This window comes from Fistularia commersonii, chromosome 11 (genome assembly GCF_037954325.1).
Source record: "Fistularia commersonii isolate RoL2024-O1a breed Wild chromosome 11, RoL_Fcom_v1.0, whole genome shotgun sequence".
In the NCBI taxonomy this organism is placed as follows: Eukaryota; Metazoa; Chordata; class Actinopteri; order Syngnathiformes; family Fistulariidae; genus Fistularia; species Fistularia commersonii.
This window is the reverse complement of record NC_141294.1, coordinates 8699140-8719417: the sequence shown is the minus strand read 5'-3', so window position 1 is coordinate 8719417 and position 20278 is coordinate 8699140. Positions and strand designations below refer to the sequence as shown.

Genomic DNA, 20278 nt, shown 5'->3' with positions numbered 1-20278 from the left:
ACCGCTTGGATCTAGAGAAGAACAGGTGCCCAAGAGAACCTGTACAAACCCTTAGGTTATAAATGGACAAAGATAACATTTTTTAAGAGATGCTATATTGACAGAAGCCTTGAAACAACCAACAAACACACTGAACTGAGTTTGTGCAAATTCTTACCCTGGTATCCCTCCAGCCTCCATTTTGTTGGCAACAGTAACATCTGTAGACCAGACATCATACTGCCACCTTTTCTGACCTAAGACTCCGCCGAGGACTGTCCCACTATGTACTCCAACCCGCATATCAACATCTGTCTGGGTTTTTTCACGTACATACCTGGGATTCATTAACAAATTAAGAAAAAACAAACCAGCTTCAGTTATAATCAACAGTTAAGTTGGTTGTTCTGATTTGAAACCTTTATAACTATGACAACATGAATACATGCTCAGAATATGATACATCTGAGTTGGAGTGACCTGAGCTGAAGTAACCCCATTCATGCATGCGTGCATGTGTGGAATCAAATCAAATCAGCACCTAACATCAGAATCAATCAGAGGTTAATGACCTCTCAGTTGTTCTTTTCACTTTGTTTCGCAGCTGCAAGAAATCAATGGTAGTCCATCTCGCTGATCAATTCCACACTGACCACGTGACCGAGACTAGTGTATCACATAAAAATGTGTCTGACAATGACGGATCTTTAGAATGGACAGGCATGAATGCACTCACGAGATGGCCTCCACCATGGCCAGGCCCATCATGATGGAACAAGCAGCGTGGTCATCCCTGTAGTCTGGAAGCCCGCAGATACAGTAGTAGCAGTCTCCCAGGATTTTGATCCGCAGCTGGTGATATTTCTGACAAAATGGGGTAGGTACTGTCAGGACAGACTGAAAGAGGGCTGAGGCTTCTTAAGTGCTCTGCAACTGTGAGCAATGCCAAAGTATGCATAATGGCGGAAATATGATTTATAATTCACAGAAGAAATCTGCTTTAATTGATTGCTTAAAGTATCAATCCACAGCAATTGCTCTAATCTGACTGGATGTCTAGAAATCTTAGCAATAGAGTATACATATGTAATAAGTCTTATTGTCACTGCAAGACTTTTAAAAGGTGCTGTAAACTTGTTCCTCTGGTTGAAAGGGTGAGGTTTTTGCAACACAACGGTTATCTCTTGACTACTTTTAAAATATTAAATACTGATTAAATTTGTCTCTGCTTGGTGGCCACTCATACATTAGGGATCTAATCAAACCCTTTTATTTAATAATAAAAATATGATCCCATTTTACAGAAAATCACAGGATCCATAAAGAACCAGATAGGAGAAAAGGTAAAAAAGTAGTGGAATATAACTATGAAATAATATTGAGAAACTTACAGCTGCCAATTTGTCAAATCGAGCAAACAGTTCATTCAGCAGTTTGACCAGCTCTTGAGCGCTGCATGATGATGACAGTTGGGTGAAGCCCACAATGTCTGCAAACAAAATACTGAAACAGACACACATGCAAAAACATTAAATATTGCGGTGTCAAAAAGGGATGCCATCAGTTATGTGCATTGGTTTTCAATCCAAAGAATAAATTCTTTGCAGAGACATTGACACAATCGCATTGATGTTAAGCCAGAGCTCTACTGTGAGATAGCAAGCTATGTGAATAGAAATAAAAGCTTCTTCTTAGATTGTAAAACAGTTTTTGGTGAAAGGAGATATTCTATGTTTTGGATAATGTATACTTCTTCTCCTTTCAGCTATTCCCTTCAGAGGTCGCCACAGCGAATAAACTTTCTACATCTAACCCTATTCTCTGTATCCTCCTCTCTCACACCAAATAACTTCATATCCTCTCTCACTATGTCGATAAATCTTCTCTTTGGTCTTCCTCAAGACCTCCTGCCTGGTAGCTCCAATTCCAGCATCTGTCTACCAATATATTTACCATCCCTCCTCTCTACATGACCAAACCATCTCCGTCTGGCTTCTCTGACCTTCTCTCCAAAAGAGGAATGAGTCCTCTGATAGACTCATTCCTGATCCTATCCATCCTGGTCACTCCCAAAGAGAGCCGTAGCATCTTCATCTCTGCCACCTCCAGCTCTGCCTCCTGTCTTTTTGTCATCGTAACAGTCTCTAGGCCATACAGCATTGCTGGTCTCACCACTGTCTTGTACACCTTTCCTTTCATTCTGGCTGATAGTCTTCTATCACATAGTACCCCTGGCACTTTTCTCCACCCATTCCAACCTGCTTGAACCCGTCTCTTCACCTCTTTTCCCCATTCTCCGCTGCTCTGGACTGTTGATCTCAAGTACCTGAAATCCTCCAACTTCTTGATCTCCACTCTGTATAGCCTCACCGTTCCACCTGGGTTCCTCTCATTCACACACATATACTCTGTCTTGCTGCGACAAACCTACATTCCTCGCCTTTCCTGCGCATACCTCCACCTCTAGATTTTCTTCAACCTGTTCTCTGCTCTCACTACAAATCCCAATGTCATCTGCAAACATCATGGTCCATGGAGATTCCTGTCTAACCACATCTGTCAGCTTGTCCATCATCACTGCATACAAGAAGGGGCTCAAAGCTGATCCCTGATGGAGTCCCACCTCCACCATGAACTTCTGTTACCCCTACAGCACACTACACCACTGTCTCACAGCTAGCACACATGTCCTGCACCAACATACTTCTCTGCCACTCCAGCCTTCCTCATACAATACAGAGTTCCTCTTTAGGCACCCTGTCATATGCTTTTTCTAGGTCTACAAAAACACGATGCAGTTCCCTCTGGCCTTCCCTGTACTTCTCTATTAGCATTTTTAAAGCAAATACTGCATTTGTACTACTCTTTCTAGGCATGAAGCCATACTGCTATTCACAAATGCTGACTTCTGCTCTTGGTCTAGTTTCCCCAACTCCTGCCCATAACTTCATTGTATGGCTCATCAACTTTATCCCTCTATAGTTGCTGCAATTCTGCATATCCCCCTTATTCTAAAAAATGGGGACCATCACACTTCTCCATTCTTCGGGCATCTTCTCACTCTCTAAGATCCTGTTTAATAATCTAGTCAGAAACTCTACCACTACTTCTCCCAGACTCTTCCACACCCACTACCTTTCCCCTCCTCATCCTCAATGCCTTCCTCACTTCATTTTTACTAATCTCTGCTACTACAATAATCACCTCTTCTGCCCTTGCTTCTCTTTCAATTTCCACATTCATCAGCTCTTCAAAGTACTCTTTCCATCTTCCCATCACTCTTCTAGCGTCTGTCAATTAATTTCTCTCTCTATCCTTCATCACCCAGACCTGTTGTGCATCCTTTCCATCTTTATCTCTGTTTCGCCAACCTGCATAGATCATTCCCTCTTTCCTTACCGTCCATCCGCGCAAACAAGTCATCGTACTCCCTTTGTTTTGCCCTTTTTACCTCTATCTTTACCTTACGCTGCATCTCCCTGTACTCCTGTCTGTTCTCTTCAGTACTCTAAACGTCCCACTTCTTCTTTGCTTTCTCTGTATATACTCCTGCACCTCCTCATACCACCACCAAGTCTCCTTATCTACTTTCCTTCCAGACAACACACCAAGTTCTGTCCTACCTGGCGCCCTGATAACATTAGCTGTAGTTGTCCAATCATCTGGAAGCTCTCCCTGACTGCCCAGAGCCTTTCTCAACTCCTCCCTGAAAACCATACAACACTCCTCCCTTTTCAGCTTCCACCTCTTTGTCCTCTGCTCTGCCTTTGTCCTCTTGATCTCCCTTGTCACCAGAGTCATCCAACAAACCACCATCCAATGCTGTCTGGCTACACTCTCACCTACAACTACTTTGCAGTGACTGATCTCTTTCAGGTTACCTAATCTATACAAGAGTAGTCTACTTGCATGCTCCTACCTCCGCTCCTGTAAGTTACCCTATGTTCCTGTCTTTTGGAAAAAAGTGTTCACTATAGCCATTTCCATCCTTTTTGCAAAGTCTACCACTATCTGTCCCTCTATACTAAAAGGGCCCCATCACTTCTTCATCCCCTCTATTGCCTGCACCAACATGCCCATTGAAGTCTGCACCAATTACCACCCTCTCATCTCTGGGGATATTCTGCATCACTTCATCTAGCTCATTCCAGGTCCTCTCCTTCTCCTTAAACTTACATCCCACCGATATAATCCCACCAAATAACATTTGGCATCACACCTTCAATTTCCAGTTTCAAACTCATAAGTTTATCTGACAATCTTTTCTCCTCTAGAACATTCCTAACAAACTCCTCCTTCAAGATAACTCCTCTATTTCTCTCCCTGTCAGTGCCATGTTAGTACAACTTAAAGCCAGCTGCTAAACTTCTAGCCTTCCACCTGGTCTCCTGGACACATAGTATATCCACCTTCCTTCTCTGCATCATGTAAACCAACTCTCTACCTTTACCTGTCAATATCCCAATATCCAAAGTCCCTACTCTCAGTCCCAGACTCTTGCCTGTCCTCATCTCTCTCTGCTTACGAACACGCCTGCCTTCTCTCCTTCTTCGATTCACTTCAATTTTATTTGAAATGTGTTATGAAGAAATAGATTGACATGATGAAAAAACAATATACGAAGCAGGGAAAGGATTGTTTGCCAGTCTTCAGGTTGGGGCCTACCTTGACAATATTTAGGCAGAAATGTTTGTTGCCTAATGATCACATGTGTTTAGACTTGAAACTGTCTTTCAATTACATGCATGACAGGTTGAAGAGAGCAGCAAAGACAGAGAAAAGGAATTGTGGAGATTTATGCAAACTTTAAGCTAAACGTTTTCCAAAACAGGGCGGAGCAAGCATCAGGGTGAAAGAAAGAAAAAAAAGACAGAAAACTCAATGTATAGCACAATGAGAGACATCTAAAGAAATATATAAGAGCAGAAAGTAGATAAGTGATAAATAATACAATTTACATTAAATGAGGTATACTCAAATAGAAAAAAAGGATAAATCATTTTATCTCAAATGTTATTTCAGCATGTTCTACAATGCTAGTTTAGTATAATACTACAACAAACACTGCTTGGAATGCTATGGAACTTCCAAATGACCATTTGACATCCAGATAATTCTTACAGACTGCATAATTTACTTTCTTTTAACAAAAATGGCAAATGTTATGGAGAAATGTTTGTTCAAGCTATGGCAGAGAGCAGGGTATGCATAACATAATGTTTACCAAGTTACATTGTGGATAACCACTATATGTAAAATTCCTGGAATATTTCTTTGAATTTGTCTGCCTTTAATATAAAGGATATAAGTAATCTTGTGGCATCTATTATTGAATATTTGGTGGCCTGTAATAAAAATTATCAATAAATAAAATCAGTGTCTTGAGTCTTGACTGTCATGAATCACTTTGCATAGCTGACATACAATTATTTTTTAACAAGGCTTTTTATTGGTCTGAAGGTAAACACTGTGAAAACAATATGCAGTGTTTATAGTGGCATATGTAATTTATTGATATGAGTGATGAATGTATGATTTTTTTTTTTTATGTTTACTTGTGATTAATATCCCATGCTCTGCCAGGTTTCTGCAGAAGTTACCGTATTTATTTGTTTATGAAGCAATAATAATAAAATTGTGATGATGTTACATGGTCCTAGAATGAAAGAGGACCTGTGACAACTGATGAGACTATTAAAATAATTGTTTTTTCGTGTTAAACTATCATATGATCCTTGTCAATATTTCTAATGGATTATTGATCCAGCACACACGCATAGATCATTCCCGAAAGTGTAAAAATAGAGTCCTTGAATGATATTTGAGTGGGCTGTATAACTAGGCCTGGTGAAGTGGCAATCAGTTACTGATTTGCATTATTACTCGTGTTATGGTGCTTATTTTAATCTTCTGCACCATATTTTTATGCTTTTATGTCAAATCTGGGACAGTTAAAGAAATATGGCTTCTGTCAATGTGAAGATTATGATGTAGTTATGATGTTAAGATTCATCCACTGAGCAGGACAAATCTTTGTTGGTGCCAATGAATACATCAATGATGCAGTCAAATCTTAACACTTATTGGACCTGAAAAAAATCCCATTGATTTCTCCATGCCAAATAAGACATTCCACAAACATATTTTCCATTTAGGACAAACCCAGTGATTGCTTAATGTGAAAGCTTTGAAAGGAGGGGTCTCTGCCCACTATGATCAAAAACCACTGAAGAACTCTGTGTAATTTAAAGATTTCATCTCATTGCATAAGGCGCAGTAAAGCCAAGGTATCAAGTGAGCCCAAGGTTATCGAAGGGAATTCAGCCTATAAAACATGGCTCAATCTCGTTAATTTCATCTTAATCTAAATCTTATGAATAACATTTTCCAAAAGTCTTGTTTTTGTGCGCGTGGGAAGCTACAAACACTACTTTTTTTTTTCTCCATTCTGTTGTCCATTCTTATCCTTGATGTTGCTCCTGTTGTTCTCTCTGCTGTCTATCTATTTGTGGATGTCTTTTGTTTTTTTTCTAATTGCCTCTCTATTTGCATTCATATTTATTTGACACTTATAACTGTTACACTACTGTGACAAAAGAATTTTCCCTATGGGGATCAATAAAGTTTATCTTATCTTATCCTCTCGAATAATGGTTCAGAATGCACATTCTCATAGGCAACAAGATATCCAGAGTGACACATGAAAATCTAATTACCTTGCTCAACAGGCAGGTATGATGCCTCAAATATGGTGAATTAAGCTGCTGGCTTCTGAAAATTAGATTCTTTAAAGTCGAAATCTATTGTACTTGCTCATTACCTGACATTCTCGTGTCTGTACATGTACATGGTGTTGAACTGCTGCATCTCTTTTTGACTTGGCTCCTTCTTCATGTCCTGTAGCATCTCATCTGCTATGTGCTTTGGGAGAATGGACAGCAGCAATCGTTCCTGTGAAAGACATTACCAATCACACAACACTTGCATCAGAATGATCCAAAACTTGAAAAAAGAATGATAAGCAAAAACATTTAAAGATGAGTTAAACATTGCCAGTTTGCTTTAATGGCAAAGGTCAAATAGCTAAGTAAAATTATGCCTGTGAAAGTCCTGTTTGGCATCTGGATTACACGTACAGTATGTGCCGCAATGGAGTTTTACGAAATGCAACACTGAACACAAAATCCCTGCATGGAATTACACAATCTTTGAATGTTTATAAAAATGACACTTTACTTCTTTTTTAAATTTTGACTCAAACAGACAGTGAGCAGATTTAAACTAATCTCAAAAGCAGTTTTACCACTGCTGCGGGGTGGCTCTGAATGCAAAATCAGAAAATATTTCACAAGAATAAACTTACTTGATGTTTATAAAAACCAGACACTTATCAAAAGATTTTTATATAATCAGCCTGGAGGAGAGTAAGCAGTACCTGGAAGCCAACCACATGCTATACTGCCAAAGGCAGTGATACTCCAAAAAAACCACAATTCCTAATTATTCCATAAAAATAGATCTAAAACACAATTCTTGATTGTAATTCCTGTGAGCTTGATATGCCCATATAAGAATTAACATTGTCAGTCATTTTCAACATAAACAAAAAAAAACAAACAACCGACAAATTAACAACCAATGCAGCTGTTATTAACAGGTGCAGTGACAGACATTGATGCCTTCACACGCACGCACGCACGCACGCACGCACGCACGCACGCACGCACGCACATAGAGTTCATTTTAATGTCATATGTCAAGACACTACTGGTTAAGATGTGGGATGGGGGCATGTAGTAGGCTTTAATATTACCGTAACCTGCCTCTCAGAGGCAGAGAGGCAACAAACAGCTGAGCAGGCTGGCTCTGTGATTACAGCTGACATCATCTCAGGAGGCTGGTTGCCATGGTAACTAGCCATGACCGGATGCTCCACTCCTTGATTGGTTGGTGGCTCTTGTCTTGCAGCTAGCCTCTCTTTCCCTTTAGTATTCTGCAAATTTCTTCCTGCTAATGGTTTTATCAGCCCATTGGTTGGCTTGTCTTTATCATCTACGCCTCTCCTCATGGAACCTCAGTACCATTTTTCTATTTCCTGATCACCCCAGCAACTCACTTCATTCCTCCGCATTTACTCTGCAAACCCAACAAAACAAAACAAAATAAGATATTTACGTTTCATTCCACTTTTCAAATCTATCTAGAGTGCTAGCTGTTCAAAGAACATTACTGAAGCTTAGCTACCTAAAAATATTTTGGAGGGTAAGGGTTACTTTATGAAAAGATTGACCAATAACTACTGAAGAATGAGAATACACAATGCCACTGTGGCAGTGGTCTGGGTGACATGTGGAGTACAATTTCTTTATGTATAAACAAATAAGCACCATTTGAAGCTACGAAGAATGATGTACCTATGGATTTAGAATGCAACATGTAGTGTAACAACAGTATCTGTATCTGCAATATTTCATTCATTCCATCACTCAAATTGGTTGTTTGAGGTGTTGTAGGTTTTGCTATTTTCATCTGGTAGGTGTTGAGACCCCCTTGAAATATAAAAGGAACTGAAGGACAACAGATTTATTGACCTTGAAAATTTGTGAAAGTGATGCCATACCATTTCTAACTAATCTGTATTGTGCAAGTGATCAGTTCCATGAATACCGTACTAACACACCATGTATAAATTGCAAAGGGCTATGAACCAAAGAGAACAGGCATGCTACTGTAAATATGTGAAGACAAAGTTTGCGCAACAAATGACTAGTAATAGGTGGTTAATGGATGATTATCGGGGAACAGAAGCCCGATTTAATAAAGCAAGCTTATTTTTAGATAATTCCAATCAATTTGATGAAGACAGTTTGAATGAAATTGACATAATCAGCCAAGGAAATGCATACATCCACATGCTCTGCTCTCAGTAAGGCTTGTTTTCAGGATTCTCTACAGCTGAAGCAGTGTTACAAATCAATTCCCTGCTTTGAGGCACATGCCAACATGTGACACATCACAATGATGATGATTATTGCAGGCTAACATTTAGCATATGACATTTACAATGTGTATCTCTCAATTTAGTATGCCAAAGCTTTAACAAATGCAATATTACATACAGCTAAGTCAGGAGTTAATGCATGGATCTCGATAGCTTTGTAGATGTTTAATCATAAACCTGTGTTACCATTACAAAAAATATGACCTGGTGATAGCTAGCAAAAATTAAAAAGTATGAAGATATAAAAAAATACAGGCCATTTTGTGAGGAACATCAACAACAATGTACAACCATGAATCCTATTCTATCCAGCTAAGTAGAAGAAAGGTGCCTGTTTGCTTTTAGCCATAATTCTTAAGTGATAATACTCAAATAAGGGATTTTCACTCCTATAAATTTATCTTAAAAAATAAAACAAAAAAATATCTTTGTCTAATTGGTGACGTCAACAATATTACTATATAATCAACTGAATTTCACACTATGTTTTTATTATCTGATTCCTCCCCTCCTTGTAGATATATGGTTATCAAATTCAACAGCTGTATTTCACAATTTCACTCTGAATATTTGGCATCTTGAAATAAAGATTATCAGCACAGTACCTGAAAAAGGCATGATTCACTTTGCATCAAATAATAAATGTTTAAGTGATACTTAACATGGTAGGATATGACATTTAAGTGTTAACTCCTAAAAATAATGTGGCTGAAAACATTCACTTTGTGGGGCATACCTAAATGTCTTTGAGAAACTTTGTTATGACACCAATACAAGTATTGAAAACTGTGGAAAAACTCACTACAGCCATCACTTCTGTATTACATTCAAGAAGATGATAAATAAAAGGGATGGGTTGTGCTGTTTGACCAAAAAAATTACATATTAAGTAAATCAGTACCGATAATCATATTTTTTCCATGTGGAATTTCCATGTGGAAATGTTACACAAGTTGATATTTATATAGTAATAACAAAGACAATAGACGTGGCAGCAGAGACCAGACCAAAGAAGGCAAACTTAGTAGTGGTACATTTCCTTTCAACCACTAGTTTAAGACCTCATGTTACAGAGTAGTCTTGTGTAAATGGTCTAGATGACAAAATTATAAAACAGGGTCGGCGTTGATTTTTCCCCTGTTCTCAGCTGAGATTGACGGCACAGAGATGCGGCATGTATCTGACTAATCGATAGATTTACTTGGGCGACCTGCCAAAATTTACAGTGTAAAATGTTAGTTCATCCCAAACCATTTCATTTGATGAAACATCATTTCAACAGGAGTTGGACCAAGGCAGAATACCAATCTAGTATAAAGATATTTAGATAAGCACAGTCCATACATAAGAACATTAAGTAGATTGCGTTTAACCAATTCAAAAGAATAACACAAATTTTCCTGTAAATGAATACTAGTATGTATAAATTTCCACTGCGTCTGTTTCGAGTGAGAAGGACCTCAACAGTTACATTGTATAAAGAGTGACATGTCAATAAGGAAATTTGCAGCTGGAATTTTAAGAAACAGTTTAAACTCTAAGTTTAAAGCACTAAAGAAGCATGATGGATATGAGGGACCTCGATATTAAGTTTATCTGGGGGTTCACAACTGTAAGCAATTGTTCTTTCAATCTAAAATTAATTTTTATACAAGGCAAAAAAAAAGAAAAATACTGATAATGGGTGATCAGAATTCCCATGCAAACAAGTCTTTTATTGTTTGACCTCTGACCTGTTGCTGGCTCTGTTCCTCCAGATTCAGTTTGACCTCCAGTGACTGTCTCGCCTCCAGAAAGGCCTTGCGATGCTTCCGGTCAGCCATGTAATATGACATGACACCAACCATGATGGCACACACATAGATCACAATGTTGGCCAGGAGCTACAAAAAAACAAAAAAAATTTTACACAAGTAGAACAGGGACAACTGAATGTTAGATAGGTCAGGGGAGGACTGCAGGGATACTATCATAATCTTAGTAGTTTTGGGTTACTTTGCTTTTCTGATGATTGAAATATTAAAGTTCTACAGTAATAAGTAAGACAGGTGACTAACAACCAACAGTGTCAGGCGTGACAGACAACCAGTGTCAGTTAGGGGACACTCGAGATTTGTTGGACAATGGAATTTGATGCATCTGTGCTTTGAGGTAACAAAGTTCATTTGGAATTTTCAGCACTCATCATACATCTATCTGAGAAGCTCTTGGGAAAATTCCTCATATGCACAAGTTTGGAGATAACAATTAGACTCAGACCTTTTCATTTGTGTTTAATGATAAGTTGTAACACTACATTTTTTTTCTATGGTCAGAAAAAGAGCTCCCCAAAAGACCTATTCTACATAATGGCTTACCTCAAGATATAATTTGGTAAAAATGGGTCGCATTAAAAACTGCAGTCAATTACGCGTTTTGTTACCATATTGTTTATCCAGCAGAGTGCACTCCTCCCTTACTCTTTATTGGCAGTTTCCTCCACCCCTCAATTATGTCTCAAGTAAAAATCTACTCAAAAGTAATGTGATATAAATGGAAGAGTCATCCTCGGTTTATATAGTATTAGTTTTTGTACTCAAACTAATCTTTGATCATTTAGCTGATGAGCTGGAAAATAATTACGAGGACTTGGAATCCAGATCACAATGCAAATGTATTTGACTATTTCAGCAGAGCCAACTCACTCTGCTGGAATAGTGGCTACCTTCAGTTATTAAATCTCTTGGACCTTTAACACAAATGTAATTGGACCAGAGGGATCAAATTATAGAAGATAAAAAGTCCATTTTTGGAGAGTCTTTGATTCACTGAGTAGCTCAGATGAGGGCTAGTGCAGAACTCCAGAGGCTGAGGAATCAGCCTGGCTCTGCAACCATGATCGACTTTGCAAAAGTTTAAATGTGTTTAATTACAACAAGGTCTCGCCACATTGTGGATGAACGTATATCTTTTGCATATATTACTTTAATTACATAGGTCTTCGCTGAATATTCCTTCCAGTTTTATATGGTCAGTCGCTTACTCTGCCCCAATGACAAATACGAGAAAGGAAATTAAAATGTTTATAAAATTTGATGCATGGAACATTTCCTGATTTGACTCTGACTATGCTTGAAGTTGCATTTTGTCAACATGCTGGTTCTGGCTGGCAAAACTGAGAAAGGCTGTAGTAAAAGAGTAAAGTATGATGAAATCTTACAGAGGTTAACCTACGAGACATTTTAATAACTCAGGTGGAAACGATCCTCCATGTCTTAGGTTTTTTACTGGTAATAGATAATCATGTGTCACTTAAACAGCAGTTTCAGGACCAATTCACCACTTCAATAAAAACAACATGTTATCAATACAATGAAGGCAATTATCAAAATTATTATATTGGCCATCATTAAATGGCTTTCCAAAGGCATCGAGTCAGAGACTGTATTTCAAGATTAAGCATTGTGTGGCATGTTGGTAAAATGTAGCCAAATGTAAGATTTACATTCAATGCTTTTACTGAACAAGGAATGCGTGAACAGCTAATCCTTGCAAGTGAACGTGGTGCTGGATTTTTCCTCCAGCTGCTTTTCCTTCATCAGTAAGTAGGCTAAATTTTTATGTTAAAATGGAGAGGTGATTACAATCACATGAAATCTATATTTGCAGAAAAAAAATCTTTGCGTTGTGTGTGATATATTCTGTGGCCTTACTACAAGCAGGAAAGGGGGTGGCTAAAATGAGATTATCTAGTCATTTGCTGCTATATTTTTAAGTATTTTATATGAATTGGGAAAAAAATCTCATCAACCAACATGATAATTCAATATCATTATTCTATGTGAGGACAGCCTTTGGCACATGATGTGTCATTCAGGCTTTTGCTGCTTTTACTAATCCTAATTCTGAGATTTAGGTGTAATATATTTAGGGAACCATGACAAACCATAGTTCAGGACCCTCTATATCATTCAGTCTGGCAGATATAAAGAATATTGGAATAGACATGTACCTGTAGTTCAAGCTAACTGTCAACCCTCTTCTCAATAGTCAGGCTCACCTGTCTGCCAAGTGCTGCCCCCTGAATGTCCTCCTGCTGCTGCTGGGCAATGGTTACACCCAGAACCAAGGTGTGGACTCCGCAGGTTACGGTGGTGATGAGCACGATTGGTGTCAACCTCAGAGGCAGAGTTAGGAAAAAGGAAAAGCTAAAGAAAGCTTGCCAGCCCACCGTGTCACTGGCCTGGTGGAAGCGAGCATAGTTCAGACCCAAGTAGCAGAATATCTGAGCTGCTATCATCACCCACAGGGCGTACGGTACCACTCTCCGCGAGACACGATCCGGTAGGAGCCCGAAGCGGCACAACAAATAGAGGACAATGTCTGCAAGAAGTCCCACAGAGGCCACCAAGACAGAGGCGAGTTTGTCAGTTGTGTAGACCACTGCACACATAACGATGACATAGCTGTCAAAGAGGGCAGCAAACACAACCAGCACCAGCAGGGTTTCATGTCTCTGCCTCCTGAAGTAGGTCTGGTAAAGGTTCTCCAGGGACTCCGGTGCGAAGGTGAGGCGCATGAATCTGGGCAGGCACAGGCAACATCCCGAGCTGCGAACCGTGACCTCATGTGTTCGGCCCACTGCCTGCCCTGGGTCAGAGGGCAGAGTCACGGAGCAGTCCGCCGAATACTCTGCAGAGAACTCTGGCTCAGAGAAGGTCCGGTTCCGAGGCATTGTTAAGGCTCAGAGCTTTACCTGCTGTCAAAATAAATGTTGTCTGAGTTGAGGCCAAATGCTGAGAAAACGCCTAAAGTTCCATCATCTGGTTGTATCCTCTCTGCTCAGTGACTGACTTTGTCCCCTGAGAGGCCACATATGTGGCATGAATCGCAGCCATATGTTGATTGTCAGGGACTGGACAGCAAGGACATGTGGTCTTACATAGCGACGCCTCTTGTTCCTTCCTCTAATGGTCTCATTGCCCTCAGTAAGTTCTGTGTCACATGCACAAATGGTACACGCCTACTCCTCCCCAGCAATGTCAACGAGGGACGTTCTGGTTAGCTCATTCAGCATAGCCAGTTTAACTGTTTCACCAGCTCCTTTTCATCGTTGCTCGCCACACTTCTTGGAGTGTTATCATTCTTCTAGTACAGGTCACAATCATTAGCAAGTCGTCCTCGCTCTTCATCATCACTCTGGGCTGGATGGCTTTTGGTAGCCTGGCAAACCATAGTCGTCGGCTGAATGAAGACAGACACACAAGGAGGATTATAAGACATCGTGTCATCAACTGAACAACTGAGTAAAAGCATTTGCAAAAACAAATGTTCTTGGCATTCATAATTAAGCAGTGACGAAGTTAAAATGTTGCTCACATGCATATGATGAGTATTAGAGGCCGACTGTTGCATCAGGAGCCATATTCTGAACAGCCAATATCAGCCTTCTAAAATTTATTGGACTCTGAGCAGCAATATGAATTTATATCAACACTATGTGCTGAATACATATATTACCAGGTGGTGGTGTGCATACACACATACACACCTCAGCTGATTTTTTATGTTGGATTAATTTTTCAAGCTGCTTTAAAAATTCAAGTGAACAGAATGGTTGACATCCAGACAGTGTGAAGTCCAGCCTAACACCCGCCTGTCGAACTGACACCTGGTGAAGATGCTTGTTGCAAACTAATCAACAGTCGGACGGTAATAAAACTGCGGCACAATAGACATTTTGGCATTTCTCAACGACAACAGCATTCAATATACTGTACATGATAGGCATTTTAATTAGAGGGTATTTCCAATTTTGATGAATAGAGTACATTTTCTGCCTGCTTTGTCATTTACATACACACACACACACACACACACACACACACACACAGATATACGTACTAAATATGTACATCTACATATTTGGAGGTTAGACATCCCATTACTAGGTCTAGATTGTGTCTGAGAAGAGTCAATCACAAGACTATCTGAATTGAAGTGGCGGCAGTTATTCACATTCTATTGCACTGGATTGGAAACACAACTCTATACTTCTTTTTCATTCACCTATACAATTTTTAATTCTTATACGGGGGGCAATGAAGCAACACCAGGTGAAACGGTCAGATTTCGGCTTCGGTCTCTCCACGCAGGCCCCTTGCTAAATGGGCCTCTCGGGCTACGTGTTGCCCGTAGCCAAAAACACCGATTGTGGTGGTGGTGGTGGTAGTGGTGGAGGTGGGGGGATAGATAAATGAATAAAATAAGATTCAGAAAAAAAACATGTTCCTAGAAAAGATTGCAACAAAATTGGATGCATCCGATGCTAATCAAATATACAAAATCCCGGTGCGCAAACAGTGAGATGTCAGCGTCTCATCCGCAGCTGCTATCCTATCATCACACACACCTGTGTCTGATTTAGCAGTCGGCGTTCAAACCCCGGCTGGCCGGTTAGCCTTCGGCCGCGACGCCGGCGGGACGAACGCCGTGACCCCCCCTTCTTCTCCCAGATGCGGCGAAAAGAAAATCTCCGAACGTTCTGTCCCGCTTACCGTGTGTGAAAGTCAAAATTCTTGTCCGTCGGCGCCCACGTTCGCGAAGGTGGATTTGAATCCGTACCCGTCAGGAGTGTTTCCGACCCCGCGGCTCTCAAAGTAACGCCGGGGAAGGAGAACCGCCGGTTTTTTCGGTCTTGGGTGTTTTCCGCAAGAATAGTTACACTATCGAGTTACGTCTGTTAAAAAATCCACTTCCGGTTACTTTACACAATAATGCACGTATTCGCGCCAAAAAAAACCCGCCCCCCTAAACTCGCTTGGCGTTTTAGTCAGAATTATTTGGTAATTGTAAAATAAAAATAAAAAAATAAATTAAAAAATATATATATTTTAAGTAGAATAGAATGAAATTGTCATCGTCCCACAGTGGTGAAATTTTAATTTACACTACAGAAAGCGGACAGCGCGCTAGAGGTTAAATATAAAAGATAGGACATAAATACAAGTTGAAACAGTAGGATACACAATATAAGGAAAAAAATGTTAACACTCGTGCACAAATGGAATTTTGACAGCAGACAACAGCTGCTGATGATGAAACCTGTGTTTTCAACCTCATTTCCACCAGCTGAAGTGGCAGTGTATGGAGATTTAGCAGGTTCAACTATTTGGGAAGTATATGTATCTAATCCATATCAGAAGTATAAAATGTGTAATGATTTGTGCTTTATAGTCTAAAAAAAACTGTATTGAAACTGGCGCAAGTAATGTTATTCTCAAATACTGAAATTAGTGATATTGACTTTTTGATAAGTCACTTTTCCGATTAGAAATATAACAGAATGCAGTAACACTGACTCAAAGGAAATAAACAGTTATGTATGTCAATAATGGACTAATGTACATATTGATATGCGATTAACAGATCAGAAAATTTCCATATATATAAAAAGGAATACGAACGGACTGTTAGACTACTACTGTCAGATTGACAAAGGATTATTTTAATATACAAAAAATACCAGATACTGTGATATTCATTTTTTGAGAAGTTTTTAACGACTAGTTATTTGATATAGTAATGTCAACTTTATTATTCATTAACTTCTAACTTTTACACATACTTAATGAGTCATAATCGTTACATAATCTAATATTATCAAATTCATGATTTGTTCAGTGGCATTTTATAGTACTGTGATGCATTCACGAAGCCATAACTAAGAAATACACGCTAGGAGCTTTACAATAAGGGTCCCAATTGCTAATCAGTAAAGATAAAGTAGCAATTGAATTACTTACACAACGATTTTAATGTTAAGCTGTTGATCTTGAGCCATCTAACGATCTGGTTCACATCCTTTCCATTTGTATATGTTGTACATATTTTCATCAAGGTACTTTAATAGAAAATTAAATCATGAGAAAAACTTCAAATCGTTTATAACAATTCGGTTGATCCTGAAAATGACTGTTATGACAATTCAGACATTATTAAAGCCAGAAAAAAAAGTCCTCGTATGTGTGGATTTTAGAAAGCTTTTATTTTGAAAGTGATGTAAAGCCTTTCCCACTGTTTGGGACTTTTCTCTGTCAAACTTGATGCATCTCCATTTCCAATCTCCACACTTTCTCCTCCGTTTCCCCGCCTCCTCAGACCACCGACCTCCTCCTCTGGACCCCTCTGGAGGACACGTCCAGAATTGAGATCTTCAAGACCCGTAGCCACACAAGGACACATCTTGTCCTATCAATGTTGCTTTAACTGAACAAAAGGTGTGCGCACTTGTTAAACTTATTTTAATTATAAGAAGTCACTTCAATTGTTATTTTTTTGTAACAGCCTAAATTCAGGTCCAGCTGGCATCTTTTCAGAGATTAAACACGGGTTTATTGTTTAGAAACTTGTTTAATTATGTGTACAACAGCATTTCATTTATAGCCTATGACTATACATAAGGACATACATCAATCCATCTTTGCATATATCCATACAGACAGACGAACTTATCAGCCGGTTTAGGTGACCAATCTGTTGATTGTCAACCCTGAATTAACACAGCATTATTGTTTGCTGCTCTTTGTGTGTTGTTTTGGAATCTGTTTATTTTTTTTTTCAATGTAATTAGTGAAGTGTAAATATCTGAAGGGGCAGGACTTTTAAAGCTTATTGATCATCTTTTTTGAGACCTGGAGATGGATCCAATAAAAGCGGTGCTTTCTGCAAGTCTATGGAGTATCAGGGGTTGTGTCTCTTTTATTTCACCAACATCCTTGTTTTTAAAGTAACAAAAGCAAGTTGATATATCAGCTTAATACCCACTGTATCAAGCAACTCCCTCTATTGAATGCAACACTCAAAAGCTCTTGATCAATAACACTGAAAGGTGGAGACTCCATATGTTTGCAAGGGAGCCCCACCCTCTTAATACACACATAAGCTTCATTTGGTATTAATGGAGCACAAAATATTGTGTAATTGTGTATTGTGTAATTCAATTCTATCTTTTAACACTAGACATAATAACGTGACAAGACATAATAAATGAATAAACAGCAGGAAATGGTGGATGTGGGAGTAGGAATTAGAAGGAAGAGATTCATTAATATTTTCATTAAAATGCACCTTAAGACTTAAGATTTTGTTAAGAGTCTGTTGTACTGAAGTGACAAATCAACCACTAAACCAAATGTTGACATTATATTCAGCATACAAGTGCCAGTGTGTGTGTTGGCTGATGTAAACGCCTATTATATATGTGTGTGAAAATATATATATGTATATATAGTTCTGGCACAAGCTTTACACTGGATGCCCATCCCGACACTGTCCTCTGCATTTACCCAGGCTCAGGACCAGCTCAAAAAGACGCTGACTTGAGCCTCTCCTGCGGCTACATAGAGGGAAAGGATGCCTTAGGAATGGGGGAGAGGTGTGATGGTGCCCATTTTTAAGAGTAAGCAAAATGCAGGAATAAAATTGATGAGCCATACAATGAATTTCTGGGAAAAGTAGTGGAAACTAGCCTGAGAGCAGAAGTCAGCATTTAGGAGAGGAGGAATGAAGGTTGGCTGCAGCAAGACATAATAAATGCGTGTGAATGAGAGGGACCCAAGTGGAACAGTGAGGTTTCGGGGAGTGGAAATGAAGAAGGTAGAGGATTTTAAGTAGCTAACAGTCCAGAGTAATGCAGATTGTGGAAAAAAAATGAAACATGTGCAAGCAGGGTTAGAACAGGTGAAGAAAAGTTTCAGGGGTAATGCATTATAATATAGTGTCACCTGGGTGATGGTTAATCCCTGTCAAAATCCTATTGTGGTGACTGAACGTGATTTCTTCCCTTGAAGACGTTTAATTCCTCCTCCGAGAAGCTTCTTCAGTTCTAATGGACAGTGGAGAGTTTTCGGTTTGTAAATACCAGAGTTGGAGGCTGGTCTAAATTGAGATGGCTTGCTATGTGAATGAGAGAGTTGCTTTGCAGAAACTTGGTTGAATGGGGTTGTTGTGTTACTCCAGGTAGGGAACAAAAGGTTGAACTTCTGGGGATTCACATGATTTTGAATTTGAGTAGGTAAGGCTACTTGATATCTGAAGTTTGCATCGTGTGAAACAACAGAAAACTCACGGAATAAGGTTCAGGAGGCAGTCTTCGGAGCCTAGTTGTGTTAGCGGTTTTACCCGGATGGTTTTGAGGATGCAGATCGACCAGGAGTTGAAAGCAAGGGAAAAAATAGCAGATTGTTAAAATGCAAAAGTTAAATATGTTTGCCTGAGTCAAAGGAATGAGACTTTATTGAAGAAAGAATCATAAGGAGAATCACAATTTGTGCTTAACATTAAACAGCCTGGGTGTACGGAATATGATTAATTCAACACGTTTTTTAACTTTTTTTACTATAGTTTAAAACCATGCATACAGAAAGGTATCCCTTTTTTTTTTTAAATAATCCCCTTATAACACCAAGAATATCTTGCAATATGCCATGCAATTTCTTAAAGAATGTAGTTCTAATGTAACAGGAGATATTAAAAAAGGCAGTTGATTTGGACTTTCATCCTCACAAAAAAAAAAAAAAAAAGTTTTTTTGCTTGTTAAACAGCCATGGATCAAATAAGACCAGGGCAAGATTTGATCCTACAGCAGACCGTTTTCAGCACAGACATGATATCGCTATAGAAGCGTGTCATGTACTTCTTTCAGCCTGTTTGTTTTGATATGAAGGGTATTGTTTGAGAATCATTCATGTGGTGCAGACAAGTATTGCTATTAAAACGTACTTGTCATTAAGTATATTTAGGTAACACATTTTTGACATGCAAAGGGCTGACCCATCTCCACCCTAAGTACATGTTAGTTTAAGAATCCAGCAATGCTGTACAGCAACAAAGCTAGAGAGGCATTGATGTGCAAAGGCTGGTATTTATGTGCAAAGGCTGGTATAACCACAGAAAAAGACCCTTGACCTTTGCCATCAAGAGTTACTGAAATACATAAATATAGTATTAAATGGATGCTGCCTGTACACTGTAACTGGTCAAATTCCTGTGAAATACTTCCTGTGAGGGTCAAGATGCCACTCCTCTGCGATGATCGGTGAGGACCAATGAAGATCCTCGTCTCAGACTGCACCGACATCCGACTGAAGCTACAACTAAGCCAGATGAATGATTTTGAGTTTGACGAGATGTTAAAATCCTTCTCTCTCCCATAGCAGACCCCCCAATAGAACACAAGTAAACAAACTAAGGCGTTAGAATATCTTTTAAAATAGATAATTTCAGAATTTGCCATCCACAGCCTGTTAGCCCTAGACA

The 20278-nt window shown here is 39.1% G+C and overlaps 1 protein-coding gene across 2 annotated transcripts in view; it reads right to left on the bottom strand.

The window, feature by feature from the left end:
- adcy3a (adenylate cyclase 3a) overlaps nucleotides 1-15677 on the bottom strand; it is a 31462-nt gene extending 15785 nt beyond the window's left edge. Inside the window, exons 1-7 of one of the 2 annotated variants that reach the window (XM_086154849.1) lie at nucleotides 15517-15677; nucleotides 13020-14203; nucleotides 10714-10863; nucleotides 6800-6930; nucleotides 1371-1482; nucleotides 716-843; nucleotides 158-316 (exon numbers count right to left, since the gene is read on the bottom strand). In XM_086154849.1, coding sequence (XP_086010975.1) covers nucleotides 158-316; nucleotides 716-843; nucleotides 1371-1482; nucleotides 6800-6930; nucleotides 10714-10863; nucleotides 13020-13694 — 1355 coding nt within the window. In that variant the 5' untranslated portion in view covers nucleotides 13695-14203; nucleotides 15517-15677. Of the gene's footprint in view, nucleotides 1-157; nucleotides 317-715; nucleotides 844-1370; nucleotides 1483-6799; nucleotides 6931-10713; nucleotides 10864-13019; nucleotides 14204-15371; nucleotides 15463-15516 lie in introns of those variants that run through there. The other variant, XM_086154850.1, reaches the window with a different exon arrangement.
- Nucleotides 15678-20278: the final 4601 nt, after the last annotated feature.